The sequence below is a fragment of the Prionailurus bengalensis genome, chromosome C1 (assembly GCF_016509475.1).
Source record: "Prionailurus bengalensis isolate Pbe53 chromosome C1, Fcat_Pben_1.1_paternal_pri, whole genome shotgun sequence".
NCBI classification, from domain to species: Eukaryota; Metazoa; Chordata; class Mammalia; order Carnivora; family Felidae; genus Prionailurus; species Prionailurus bengalensis.
Genome location: NC_057345.1, coordinates 117,378,107 through 117,390,846, shown reverse-complemented (window position 1 = coordinate 117,390,846; position 12,740 = coordinate 117,378,107). Strand labels below are relative to the sequence as shown.

At 45.2% G+C, this 12,740-nt stretch overlaps 1 protein-coding gene across 29 annotated transcripts in view; it reads right to left on the bottom strand.

The window, feature by feature from the left end:
* The window catches only part of CLASP1 (cytoplasmic linker associated protein 1), a 276,145-nt gene that overhangs the window by 228,467 nt on the left and 34,938 nt on the right, over positions 1 to 12,740 (bottom strand). For all 29 annotated transcript variants that reach the window (XM_043576525.1, XM_043576524.1, XM_043576531.1 and 26 more), the window contains exon 2: positions 10,037 to 10,516. In XM_043576525.1, the coding sequence (XP_043432460.1) occupies positions 10,037 to 10,231 (195 nt within the window). In that variant the 5' untranslated portion in view covers positions 10,232 to 10,516. The remainder of the gene's footprint in view (positions 1 to 10,036; positions 10,517 to 12,740) is intronic.

Sequence of the window (12,740 nt, the reverse complement as noted above, 5' to 3'; positions counted from 1 at the left end):
ACTTAAGATAACTGTGCTAAGATGACATAAGCAAATGTCCTTGTTTTTAGGAAATACATGCAAGTGTTTAAGAGCAACAGAGCACTGTGTCTACAACTCACATTCCAACGGTCCACAAATGATGATAATACGCGTGCATACACAGACAGAAAGACAAAACAAATGTGAAGGGTTAACACTGGGATCTGGGCGAAACTACATGAAAGTTCTTTGCACTATTTTCTGAAACCTTCCGATACGTCTGAATATTTTCCAAAATAAAAGGTTTTAAAGAGTATTTATATATGGTCATGAGTCTACTAGGACCAAAGAACTGTTTTAAATATTAACCTTAAATATTTTGGGTTTCTCATTAAAGCACAAAATGAGTTGCTTATCTCTCACTCAGGACCCAGTCTCCTAAAGCAATCGCTGTGAACTCCGGGGTGAGTCCTTACACTCTATTCTTTATGCTCCAGTAGAAATTATTAATACTGCTGCAACATTACAAAAAAGTGGCATTGCACATGGATGCAGATGTGGGCTCTAAGTCAAACTACTCAAATTAAAATCCGCCTCTCACACTTTCTAGCTATGTGACTCTCTTCACTCTCTTAGGCGGTTTCCCCAACAACTGCAGAATAGGACTAGTCACAAGACTTTTCACGTAGTACCTACGTCATAATTTGATGAGGCAGCAGATGCGAAGCATTTAACGGTTTCTGGCCCATAACGGGCACTTAAGAAATGTTAGCTACTGGGGTGCCTGGGTGGCTCAGTCAGTTGAACGTCCACCTTCGGCTCTGGTCATGATCTCACAGTTCATGAGTTCCAGCCCCACATTGGGCTCACTGCTGTCAGCACAGAACCTGCTTCAGATCCTCTGTCCCCCCTCTCTCTGCCCCTTCCCTGTTTGCACTCTCTCTGTCTCAAAAAATAAATAATTCTTATAAATAAGTGAATAAATAAATGGATAAATAAATAAATAAATGTTAGCTATTAGTAAACATTAGCTGTCATGTACAGATTCATCCGCCTCATTTTTGGCTCCATTTTCTCACCCCAGCTGTTTCTTTTTCTTTCTGCTGTGACATTCAATTTAAGATTTCTTCTATTATACATATCCTTATTTAAATTTTAGCTTTCTAAATTAGCAAGGCAAAGTATTAGAAATAAAAATAAAAACACCCCTGCTAAACCCTCCTAAAAGGGGTCCTCAACTGGTAGGTTTTAAAGTTGTGTGTGTTTTTTTTTTTTAAATGTTTATTTATTTCTTTTGAGAGAGACCAAGAAAGCCGGGCGGGGGAGGGGCAGAGAGTAAGGGAGAGAGACAGTCCCAAGCAGGGGGATTCTGACCGCACTGAGCCCAGGGCCCAATACAGGGCTCAAACCCACGAACCACGAGACCATGACCTGCACCAGAATCAAGAACTGGGTACTTAACCAACTGAGCCACCCAGGCGCCCCCACCAGTAGGCTGTAAACTCACCCTTGGATTTCTCCAACAGCTGATGCTCTGCTCTTGGTTATCAATAGTGCACAGCTCTTCACTACAAAAAATCCAAGGCCGGCAAGGACTACGGGAAGGTAGGCAACCTCAGCCCCATGAGCAAGTCCACTTTCTACATATTTCCTCTCCATAACTACATAATGTCTGCACTGTCTTCCTTTCACTGACCACATGCTACACACTAATCACTACCGGCACCTTATGTACACTGGCTCACTGAATCCACATAACGCTGTGTACATGAGGGAGGTTACCTGCTCAGAAGTCAAAGCTGCAGAGCCAGCACAGGAATCCAGACTATTCACACTCAAATCTGAATTATTTCCGACACACTCTGATGCTCTTTCATATAACATAAACACGTATTTTGAAAGAAGTGCATTAATTACATACATCAAACGTACCATTTTTACTTGACGATCCACGAAATTTTCTTGAAATAACTTTTCCTGACGTGTTTCTGCTTTTGCTTAGTACTGCTCACTATAGCTTTTCTACTTACAACACCAGAGCCATCTATCTTTTCATTTTGTTTTAATGTTTATTGAACAAACATTTTTTTTTTTTGAGAGACAGAGACAGAGACAGAGACAGAGACAGAGTGTGAGCAGGGGAGGGGCAGAGAAAGAGACAGACACAAAATCCAAAGAGGGTTCCAGGTTCTGAGCTGTCAGCACAGAGCCCGAAGCGGGGCTCAAACTCATGAACCATGAGATCATGACCTGAGCCGAAGTTGGAAGCTTAACCGCCTGAAGCCACCCAGGCGCCCCGAGACATCTGTCTTTTTAAAACATACCCCAGGAGGATTAAGAGTACACTTATCTTGATAAGTGCTGAGTAATACATGAACTGCTGAATCACTATATTGTACACCTGAAACTAATGTAACACTATGTTAATTACACTGGAACAAAAATAATAAATGAATGAATGACTGCCAGAAGCGTGGGAGCAAAATGGGTGAAGGGGAGTAGGAGGTAAAGGTTTCCAGTAGTGGGATGAATAAATCATGGGAATAAAATGTATTCATGGGGAATATAATCCATGATCTTGTAATAGTGTTGTATGAGGAGAGTGTAGCTACACTTGTCATGAGTACAGCATAGCGTACAGAGAAGTTTAATCACCATGTTGTGCACCCGAAATTAAGATAACATTGTGCACCAACTATACTTTTTTTTTATTTTTGAGAGAGACAGAGAGAGAGAGAGCGCAAGTGGGAGAGAAGGGTAGAGGGAGAGATCGAAAGGGAATCAAGCGGGCGCAAGGCTCAGTCCCACAACCCTGGAATCACAACCTGAGCTGAAATTAAGAGTCAGGTGCCAACCAACGAGTCACCCAGGCTCCCCTAAGAAGATTTTTTAAATAAATGTTTCATAAAACGTAAATGCTGGAAGGAAGGAAGGAAGGAAGGAAGGAAGGAAGGAAGGAAGGAAGGAAGGAAGGAAGGAGAGAAGGGAGGGAGGCCGCCCCAAGAAATGCAGATCTTACAACCAATGAACAACACTTGCAGGGACAAACTCTGGGAGAAATGAACAGCCTCTGAACGGAGGCATGGCTTAATGGCAGCACCCAGCAGACTGCCAGAAAAAGAAACAGAAGTCACTTCATCTGAATCCAATAATCTTTTCTGGCTCTCCCCTCAAGGACACACAGGGGGAAGTAAAAACCTCAATGAAAGCCAAGCTTGTAGCAACAGAGGCCAGGGAAACGAGAGGAATCTCCCTTATCTGTCAACACCTTCCTTCCCTCACGCCTATCAAGGGCACCTGATCCAGGGCAGAGGTAAAGAAGCTTAAGGCAAGACTAAATCTTCCATGGTCTACAGAGATGGTACTGCCCAGAGAGGAGGAACAAGAAAGGAAGTGAGGCTTCTCTGAACGCTAGAAACATGTTCCTTTCTTTTAGGGGCGCCTGAGTGGCTCAGTCCGTTCAGCGTCTGACTCCATTCTGGCTCAGGCCATGATCTCACAGGTCATGCTGAGTGTGGAGCCTCCATGGGATTCTCTCCCTCCCTCTCTCTCTGCCCCTCCCCAACTGTGCTTTCTCTCTCTCAAAATAAATTTTTTTTTTAATTATAAAAAAAGAAAGAAAACACATTATTTTTGATTCTTCATAGCCCTGTGTAATTCTACCTCACCATCATGGGCTCTCCAACTAAGCAAACCCTAACATTTCTTTTCTTCTCCACTCTACAGCATTTATAGACACTCCTATGATAGACACTCCTAAGATATCCTAATGATATCTTATCCTACACTGTCCATTGTCCTCTCACCTGCCTTACCCTGGTCCCCAGTTAGACCATAAAGACCATTAGGGCAGAGACAAAAGAAGCCCTAGGTTAACAGAGAACCTAAAATTTCAAATACAAAGCAGTCTGGCATGGGCCTTGAGACAAGAGTGCACTGGGATGAAGTCCGCATGTCCCAAACTTAGAGCAAGACTGCCCAGGCACCGGTAGCACGGTCAGGGTGCAGACGGAGCCCGATGGTCCCCACTGGACACCCAGCCCCCACCACAGTATCTGGCACATCATAAGTGCTTAATTAACTTCCGCTGTTGCATAAGCACCTGGGGTCAAGTCCCAAAAACCTTGGTTACTAGCTCTGTCACCTTGAACAAGTGATTTGACTTCCTTGAGCATCAGTCTCCTCATCTGGAGAATGTAATCAACAGTATCTATCTCATATGGTAACTAGAAGGTAAAAATGAATACATATTTAACACAATTTCTGGTACACAGTAAATGTCCCATAATCACAGATTATCATTATTAGTCTACAATAATATAGACAGGTCCACAAATCACTTATCCAAAACTCTGGCTGCCAGGGGTGCTCTGGAATACAAAATTTTTCAGGTTTTACATGGGTAAGGTAATACACACAGCTACACATACAAGACAGGAAATATATATAGAATGTATAAGGTGGGGAGAGAATATATATACATATATTAAACAGTACATAGGGCAGCCCACAATCAAACATGAGTATTTCTGCTGTGAAACATGCCCTGAGCAGGTGAATCAAGACTGCACGTAGTTTCAGGTCAGTTGACTTTGGGTCAAACAACAAATGAAAATCACTACGTTTGGGGCTTCAGGGATTTGGGAACTGTGGAGAAAGGACTGTGGGACTGTACTCACAAAAAGCACGTGGTCCCCACCAAGCCCACTAAACGTGCAGATGCCCGCAAATGTAAGGTGTGTGGGGCTGCCCGGCTGAATGGAAGGGGTCAGCACCAGGGAGGGGTGCACAGCATCATGCTCCCTCACTCCCCGCAGCTGCCGGAGCCCAGGCAGCCTCTCTGGGTCAGATCGCTCTGTTCCTTTCATCCTTTCTCACCTACACAAGAGAGAAGGGGAAGGAAAACTCAACAGTGGCTGGAGGTTCGGGCAAAAATCTACTCCGCCATCTTCCTCGTTCTTCAAGTTTTACTAAAGGAAGAGACCAGATCAAGGAGGGTGGCCGTATTCAAAGTTTGGGGATTTATTTTTAATGTCCGAGTAATCTAAAAAACAAACAAGAGTCTCTCCTCTCCTTCTGTGTCTCCCACAGTCACTGTGACAACAAAGAACACTTAGTAAATGCTTCCAGGTTGAACAGCACCCCACGGTGTAGCCCTGGTGTTCTGGATGTATTGAGGGCCTTATTCGGATAACCAATTCCTCAATCCCCAGGATGACTTCTATTACCAAAGAAAGTCCGAGGCCAACTCACAAAAAAATGATCAGTGATAGGCTAACAGAATGCAAACTGATCATAACAGGAGTCTGAGTGAGAGAAGGCTACAAAGGGCAAGTTTTCTCAAAATTCAGATACAGCGCTTCAAAAACAAACCTGTAAGAATGCTCTCCCCATTCCAAAAATCACATGCAAATCATAAACTTTACTCTTCCCTCAGATGAATCATGAATGGTTCCCACCAGTAAAGAAAAAGCATTTATACATAGTAGGGGCTTGATGTTTTAGTTTGGGGGCTGGCAAATTACGGTCCATGGGCCAAACTGGCCCTCCATCAGTTTCTGTAAATTAAGTTTTATCGGAACACAGCCATATCCATTCATCTGCGTGTTGCCTGTGGCTGCTCTCACACTATATGGACCCAAACTATTTACATATTTGTGAGAAGACCATTTGGCCCACAGAGCCTTAAGTATTTACTACATGGCCTTTAAGAAAATTTGCTGTGTTCTTATGAGAGCGGCAGAGGCTAGGAAATCAGGGAGACCTACAGTAAAGCCCCAGTTCCATAATCGTTAGTAGAAATTATACCTCAAAATTCTGGGTGACCTCAGTTACTTCATGTACAAAATCAGGGTACCACCATCTACCTTGCAGGGGTGCTGCGAAGATTAAATAGGTAACATCCCAGACATACGGTAACTGAGCAATAAATAGCAGCTATTAAACTGCCATTAATGCCAAATACAAATTTGCTTACCACTTTAAGAAATAATCAAATGTCGGGGAGCCTAGGTGGCTCAGTCGGTTAAGCGTCCGACTTCAGCTCAGGTCATGATCTCACGCTCCGTGAGTTCGAGCCCCGCGTCTGGCTCTGGGCTGACAGCTCAGAGCCTGGAGCCTGTTTCAGATTCTGTGTCTCCCCCTCTCTCTGCCCCTCCCCTGCTCATGCTCTGTCTCAAAAATAAATAAAAACATTAAAAAAAAAATTTTTTTTTTTAAATGGAAAGGAAGAATCAAATGTAAAATGATTCAAGCACCAGCCAACTATTTTTTTAAGTGAGACACTGTGCTGACATTCAACTACATTCTCTGTTAAGGAACAATAATACCCGGGGCGCCTGGGTGGCTCAGTCAGTTGAGGGCATGATCTCAAGTATCGTGAGTTCGAGCCCCGAGTTGGGCTCTGGGCTGACAGCTTGGAGCCCGGATCCTGCTTCAGATTCTGTGTCTCCCTCTCTCTCTGCCCCTCCCCCACTCACACTCTCTCTCTCTCTCTCTCTCTCTCTCTCTCTCTCTCTCAAGAATAAACAAACATTAAAAAAATTTCTTTTAAGAAATAACAATACTCAAGTACTATTGTTTTAAAAGACTAAAATTGGGGCGCCTGGGTGGTGCAGTCGGTTAAGCGTCCGACTTCAGCCAGGTCACGATCTTGCGGTCCGCGAGTTCGAGCCCCGCGTCAGGCTCTGGGCTGATGGCTCAGAGCCTGGAGCCTGTTTCCGATTCTGTGTCTCCCTCTCTCTCTGCCCCTCCCCCATTCATGCTCTGTCTCTCTCTGTCCCAAAAATAAACAAACGTTGAAAAAAAAAAAAATTTAAAAAAAAAAAAGACTAAAATTGTTTCCCTTATCTCCTATCCTTTTAGTCCTTAACTTAAAAAAGAAAAAAAAAATTCAAGAAGCCAAGCTGCAAAATTTTAACATAAAGTGAATCCTTTCAATCCATAATATATAAAACATGTCAAGGGACACCTGGATGGCTCAGTCAGTTAAGGGTCCAATCTCAGCTCAGGTCATGATCTCACGATCCGTGGGTTCGAGCCTCATGTCAGGCTCTATGTTACCGGCTTAGAGCCTGGGACCTGCTTCCGATTCTGTGTCTCCCTCTCTCTCTGCCCCTCCCCGGCTCGTGCTCTGTCTCTCTCTCTCTCTCTCTCTTAAAAATAAATAAACGTTAAATTTTTTTTTTTAAAAAACATATCAAATAAAACTGAAAATGCACATCAGGCTCTGAGAAATCCTGATCTATAATTTTAAAAGGGTGGGGGAGAGGTCTAAAAGGTAAGTTTCCAGATTTTGGTAAAGCCCCCAGGAGTACTTGCAGAACAGTCTAAGCCCCAGGTTCACTCAAGAAACCAGTATTCATTGGGGCGCCTGGGTGGCTCAGTCGGTTGAGCGTCCGACTTCAGCCCGGGTCACGATCTCGCGGTCCGTGAGTTCGAGCCCCGCGTCGGGCTCTGGGCTGATGGCTCGGAGCCTGGAGCCTGCTTCCGATTCTGTGTCTCCCTCTCTCTCTGCCCCTCCCCCGTTTATGCTCTGTCTCTCTCTGTCTCAAAAATAAATAAACGTAAAAAAAATTTTTAAAAAAAGAAACCAGTATTCATTGAGCACCTACTGTGTTCCAAGCTCTGGGCACCAGGTGTGCAAAGGGCAGTGTCATCACACTCAGTTTATAAAGAAAGGGGGTGCTCACTACCATGTAACATTAGAACCATATGACATGGCCAAGACCACAAAGCCATCAGTATGAAGTCATATAAGGTATTAGAGCTTGGAGTCCCGATTACCTAGTCAAACACCTGCACTGAAGAGACAGGTAAAGTGATTTGTCCATGATTACCTGCAAGTCAGTAGCAAATGTCATCTCGCTGACTTCTTCCCACCAAGCTGTCTTCCTTAAAAATTCCTTTGTGAAAGGTCAAGTCTTAATCTTTCATGCTTTTGTGACCCGGAAGACGCTATTCTGAAAAAACTACCCAACCTTCAAGCACCTTGGATTCCTCCAGGCAGTGTTACCATGTTCTTCTGGCTTCCCACCCAGTCCGGTGGGTCTCCCACCTGTACTGTACTGCTCCCAATCTACTGTACTGTAAAACCCTTTGCTTGTTGATCAATGCCAGACTATGAGCTCCTCGGAGGCAGGATCCAGTCTTGACACCGACTGCTAACGTCTGAGTGCTTGTTATGGGGCAGGAGCGGGACAACTTTATACACTCCTTCATTTAGTGCTTATAATAATTCCGTTATCCCAACACCGTAGATGAGGGAACCAGAGCCCGAGAGGTTAAGAGCTCAGACAGTACAGCAGACCCTGTGGGCTACTTATTTAATAGCCATATTACCTCAGTCCCATCCCCAACTTCCTCCTTCAATCCATAATATATATAAAACCTGAGTTTTGTACACCAACAGCAGTCTGCTATTGCACAGTCGGTATAGTGCGGTTGGAGCCAATCTCTGTTTCACTGTCTGCCTTTATGGAACTGAACACCTAGGGAGTGCTTGTTCACTCACCCACCCAGTACTTGTTGAGCAGGAGTCTGACAGGGCTCAAATATCCCCCCTCCTTCACATGGCCACATGCTTCACTCCAAGGAGGCTGGACTCTTAAGATCAGGAGGTCAAGCATGATGGTAGACAATAATCATGGACACCCATCCACTTTCCAGTGACGCTGGGGTGGGCAGGCAAAGCCATTCTGGCCAATTTGATGTATAAGAGTCTGCTGGGGAGCTTCTGAGAAAGACACAAGCAGACACTCTCCTTCCCTGGACATTGCTTTAGCTACTGCAGGCTTCTTAAATTCTTACAGAAAATCACCCGACGTCCATACAGTGGCTTTAAGCCAATGAGTCAGACTTCAGTTACTCTCACCCAAAAGCATCATAATGTGCACACAAAGCAGCGGAACTGTGATCCAAACACAGATAAGGTGTCTCTAGACTAGACCCTCCACACCTCTCCTGTAACACTCCCACCATCCACCACCAAGGCTGAGCACATAAGCCGCACGTGTAACTTCAGCTAAATGAATAAATAGGTAAATGAAATAGAAGTTAAGCTCACCTTTCAGAGACAGGATAACTTTTATGTGCAGTTGTAAGTAAAATATTAGGGTCCTAGGTCCCTTAATGAGTATAAAGCCTACTGACTCTTAGAGGAGACCAAGGTTTAATGCATTTGGAAAACAAGAGTCTGTAAACACCAGTTTCCAGGTCCAAACCAATCTCAGAAAACCGGGTCAATGAAAAAGGCACAAGAGATTCTGTTTCTCATGGGCTCCCTTCACAATGTTTATAGCACTTATTAGGAGTCATGCCGACGCCCCAGTCTTCCACCCCAATCTTGACCCAAAGGGTCAAACTGAAAGAGAGAGGAAGGGGGAGGGGACAGGTAGAGAGAATGACATCTCTTCAGTGCTTCAAGTCCCGTCTTTATTCATGAAAGCTCAGTCCTTGAATGGGTAAAACGCTCATTTGGGTCTTCGGACCCCTGCCTCCACCCACTACCCACCAAAGGCACATGCCCACCTTGATCTTTAGAAGCTGAAGGAACGCCTCCAGGCCATTGCATACAGGTTGCAGAAGAGTCCTTGGCAACCCATACTATTTTTGGCCAGGTACCTAGGCCAACTTCAACACAGTGACCTGAAGGTAAAATGCTCCACGTACTATAGCCAATTCTATCCCCCACAGGAAACCAGTGAATACATTTGCTTTTCCTGAAGGGCCACTCACCAACATCTCATGACCCATTCACTGCAAGATACAGCATTCGCTTTAACTTCAAGGCTGCAAATGCCTGTAAACTTTCCAACACAAGAGCCTCTCTTTACGTGTTCACTTGGCCTTCTCTCGAAGTGCTAAAGCATAAGGATTCTTTGAATCTCCAACAAGAATCAGAGTAAACTCTACTTGCTTCAGAATGAAATGTCCAAAAGCCACAACCAGAGTGTCCTACTGGAGGCCAAAGAATCCTGCTCATCTCTCCCAGAGGAATCCTTTCTCCTAAGGACCAATTCGGACCCACCAAGGCAGCCCGGCCACCTATACAAGTGCCTCCCGGAGCGCGACTTACCTTGTAATTGCTAGAGTTCACCCAAGAGGTAGCGAGCCCATCCACAAGTTTATCTAACATGGTCTGGTCATGCTCAAGGTCAGCAGACTTCTGTTTGTCTGAGAAATAGTCTATAAGTTCTTGGCCAACCTGCAGTCGTTTCCCCACATCCTTCTGCAACACCTGTGCCAGGCAGGACTCCATGCGAGGCTCCATGGTGGAATTCAAATCCAGATCCAGCAGAAGCTAGAGGGCAGTCAGGGTGACACCCTCCCAGTAAACGTACCCGGGAGGTTGCCTCTTTGTTCGCTGAGGGTTACTAAGAGCCTGTGTTTCAAAGATGCAATCCGGGGAATGGCAACAATGCACCATGTGTGTCTGAAGAGCAGCTGGTAGGATATTAAAAGTCCAATTTAAATAACTAGCAGGAGATAAAGGAGTGAGTGGCAGAGCGAGGTTCTACTCTTGGGTCTGAAATTCTTCATAATTCAGCAGTCCATTCTGAAAAGTAAAAGAGAGCGACAAATCAGCACAGATAACGTAACATTCAAATGTTTTGAAACATTAAACCACAGACAAAGCAATTCGCGCTGCAGAATCATTTACAATCACAAGTGGAGTGAGAAGCATGAACGTTTGGCAACCATAACAGAATAACATCATTAATATTTTTATCAGGAAGAACATGGAAACCCAAAGCAAAGAGCCAATGAGCTACACAGTTGGTAGGTTGACATTTTTCACAATTTTCCAGCTTGTAAATACGCCAGTCAGGAAAGCAGTCTTCTGCTTCAGCTAGCATATTTATTCGTGGCTTCAATTTTGCTCCCCACCAAAAACTTAACCCCAGTCTGCATGTGAATCACTGTAAGTACCGTAGCTTACTCTTACTGCCTTACTCTGAGTTTTCTAAAAAACCCATTGCCGGAAATGGAGTGGGCGCCATAGAAAGACCACTGACCCAAGTGGCTGGCCTGGTAATGGGAACCAAAGACAGCATCTCCATCAAACTTCTTGCTCAGGAGCTTTACAACAAGGTGAGCAGTCATCCCTGCCTCGTCATCCTCCCTCCGAGAAAGAAAAGGGAGTGATGGGGGTGGGGGGACAGGGAGAGGAGAAGAGGGAACAGGCTCAATTCTGATCACTTACGGACAGTATCCTCAGCTGACAACAGCACCATTTAGACCTGGTGTTTGTTATAAAATCAGGAGATCTCAAAATCATGTTTGAGGGCAAAACACATGATTCGAGAAAAGTTACACTAACACTGTTTTCATCAGACTGAACAAGTTGAACAGTGAATCTATAGCTGCTGCAGCAACTGTACACATTTATTTCTTATGCAATTTCTCCTTGCCTTCCAACCTAACAAGAGCCACAGAAAACCTGTCTTCCAGATGCAGCACCTCCCTGACGCTGCAGGAACGAGAACTGTTCCACACATCAGCAGTAAGTCCCAGCTCTCAGGGGTTCTAGCAGGCAAATAAATCAAGTAAAATTAAAATTCTGCACAGAATAATTCTTCCAGTCTGAGCACAGAGATTCTTTTCCTTTCTGACATCACCTCATCCGTCCCTACGCTCGGTATAAAAAGCACAGTGCGATGGGGCGCCTGCCTGAGTGGCTCAGTCGGTTAAGTGTCCGACTTCAGCTCAAGTCATGTTCTCATGGCTCGTGGGTTCGAGCCCCGCGTTGGGCTCTGTGCTGACAGCTCGGAGCCTGGACCCTGCTTCGGATTCTGTGTCTCCCTCTCACTCTGCCCCTCCCCTGCTCACGCTCTGTCTCTCTCAAGAATAAACAAACATTTAAAAAACAAAAACAAAAAAACAGCACAATGCACTTTCTGAGTTCTAGAATCAGAGACTTCTGACACCGGCAGTAATCATTCAAGTCGAGTCATTCAGTGAGGAAGACCCTCCTTCAAAGTCCCTGACACATGACTGATTACCCATCTTCTACATGCATGGTGCTGGGGGCAGGACGGCCCTCGAGAAGACCCTGCTTCACACGGCGGAGGAGACAGCCGCTCTCCATCACTTCCACACCGTGGAACTGGTCCCTCCTTCATAAGAAGGACCTTCAAATACATAAAAGTGTCTATTACCCTTTATTCCAATTTTTAAGCCAAACAAAATAACCACAGCTCCTTAATCAGCTATGTTGAGCTTTATAAAGGAGGCATCAGTGATACAGGAAAACTGGACAAACAGAACCTTTTCTTTTCTCTGTCCAATATCAGCCCAAGAAGCAAATCAAGCAAGACTGGGCTTGTGGTGGATTAAAAATGGCCACAAATTCTTTGCTTCTCTTCCCTCATCAAGGTGGGGCCTAAGTCCTCTCCCACAGTGACTCTGGGGTTGGCCCTGTGACTTGCTTTGGCCGGTGGGGAACCAGCTGCTGCAAAAGGAAGCAGAGATTTGAGAGGCAAGTGCTGCCGCCCACCCTTAGAATGCTGCCCAGGGCCCGCCATGCTGGGAAGAAGCTCCTGGAACCCGAGAGGCCATGTGGAAGGCAAGCAGCACGCTCCAGCCGACGGTCAGAAGCAGCCGCCAGACGTGGGAGTGAGTCCGTCAGGGACCGCTTAGCCATTTCAGTCATCATCTGACTGCAGCTACAAAAGTCTGAGGAGACAAGCAAAAAACCACCCAGCCAAACCACAGATTCTAAGAGGTAACATCTCGTTGTTGCTGTAAGCCACAGGTCTGCAGTGGTTTGTTACACACCC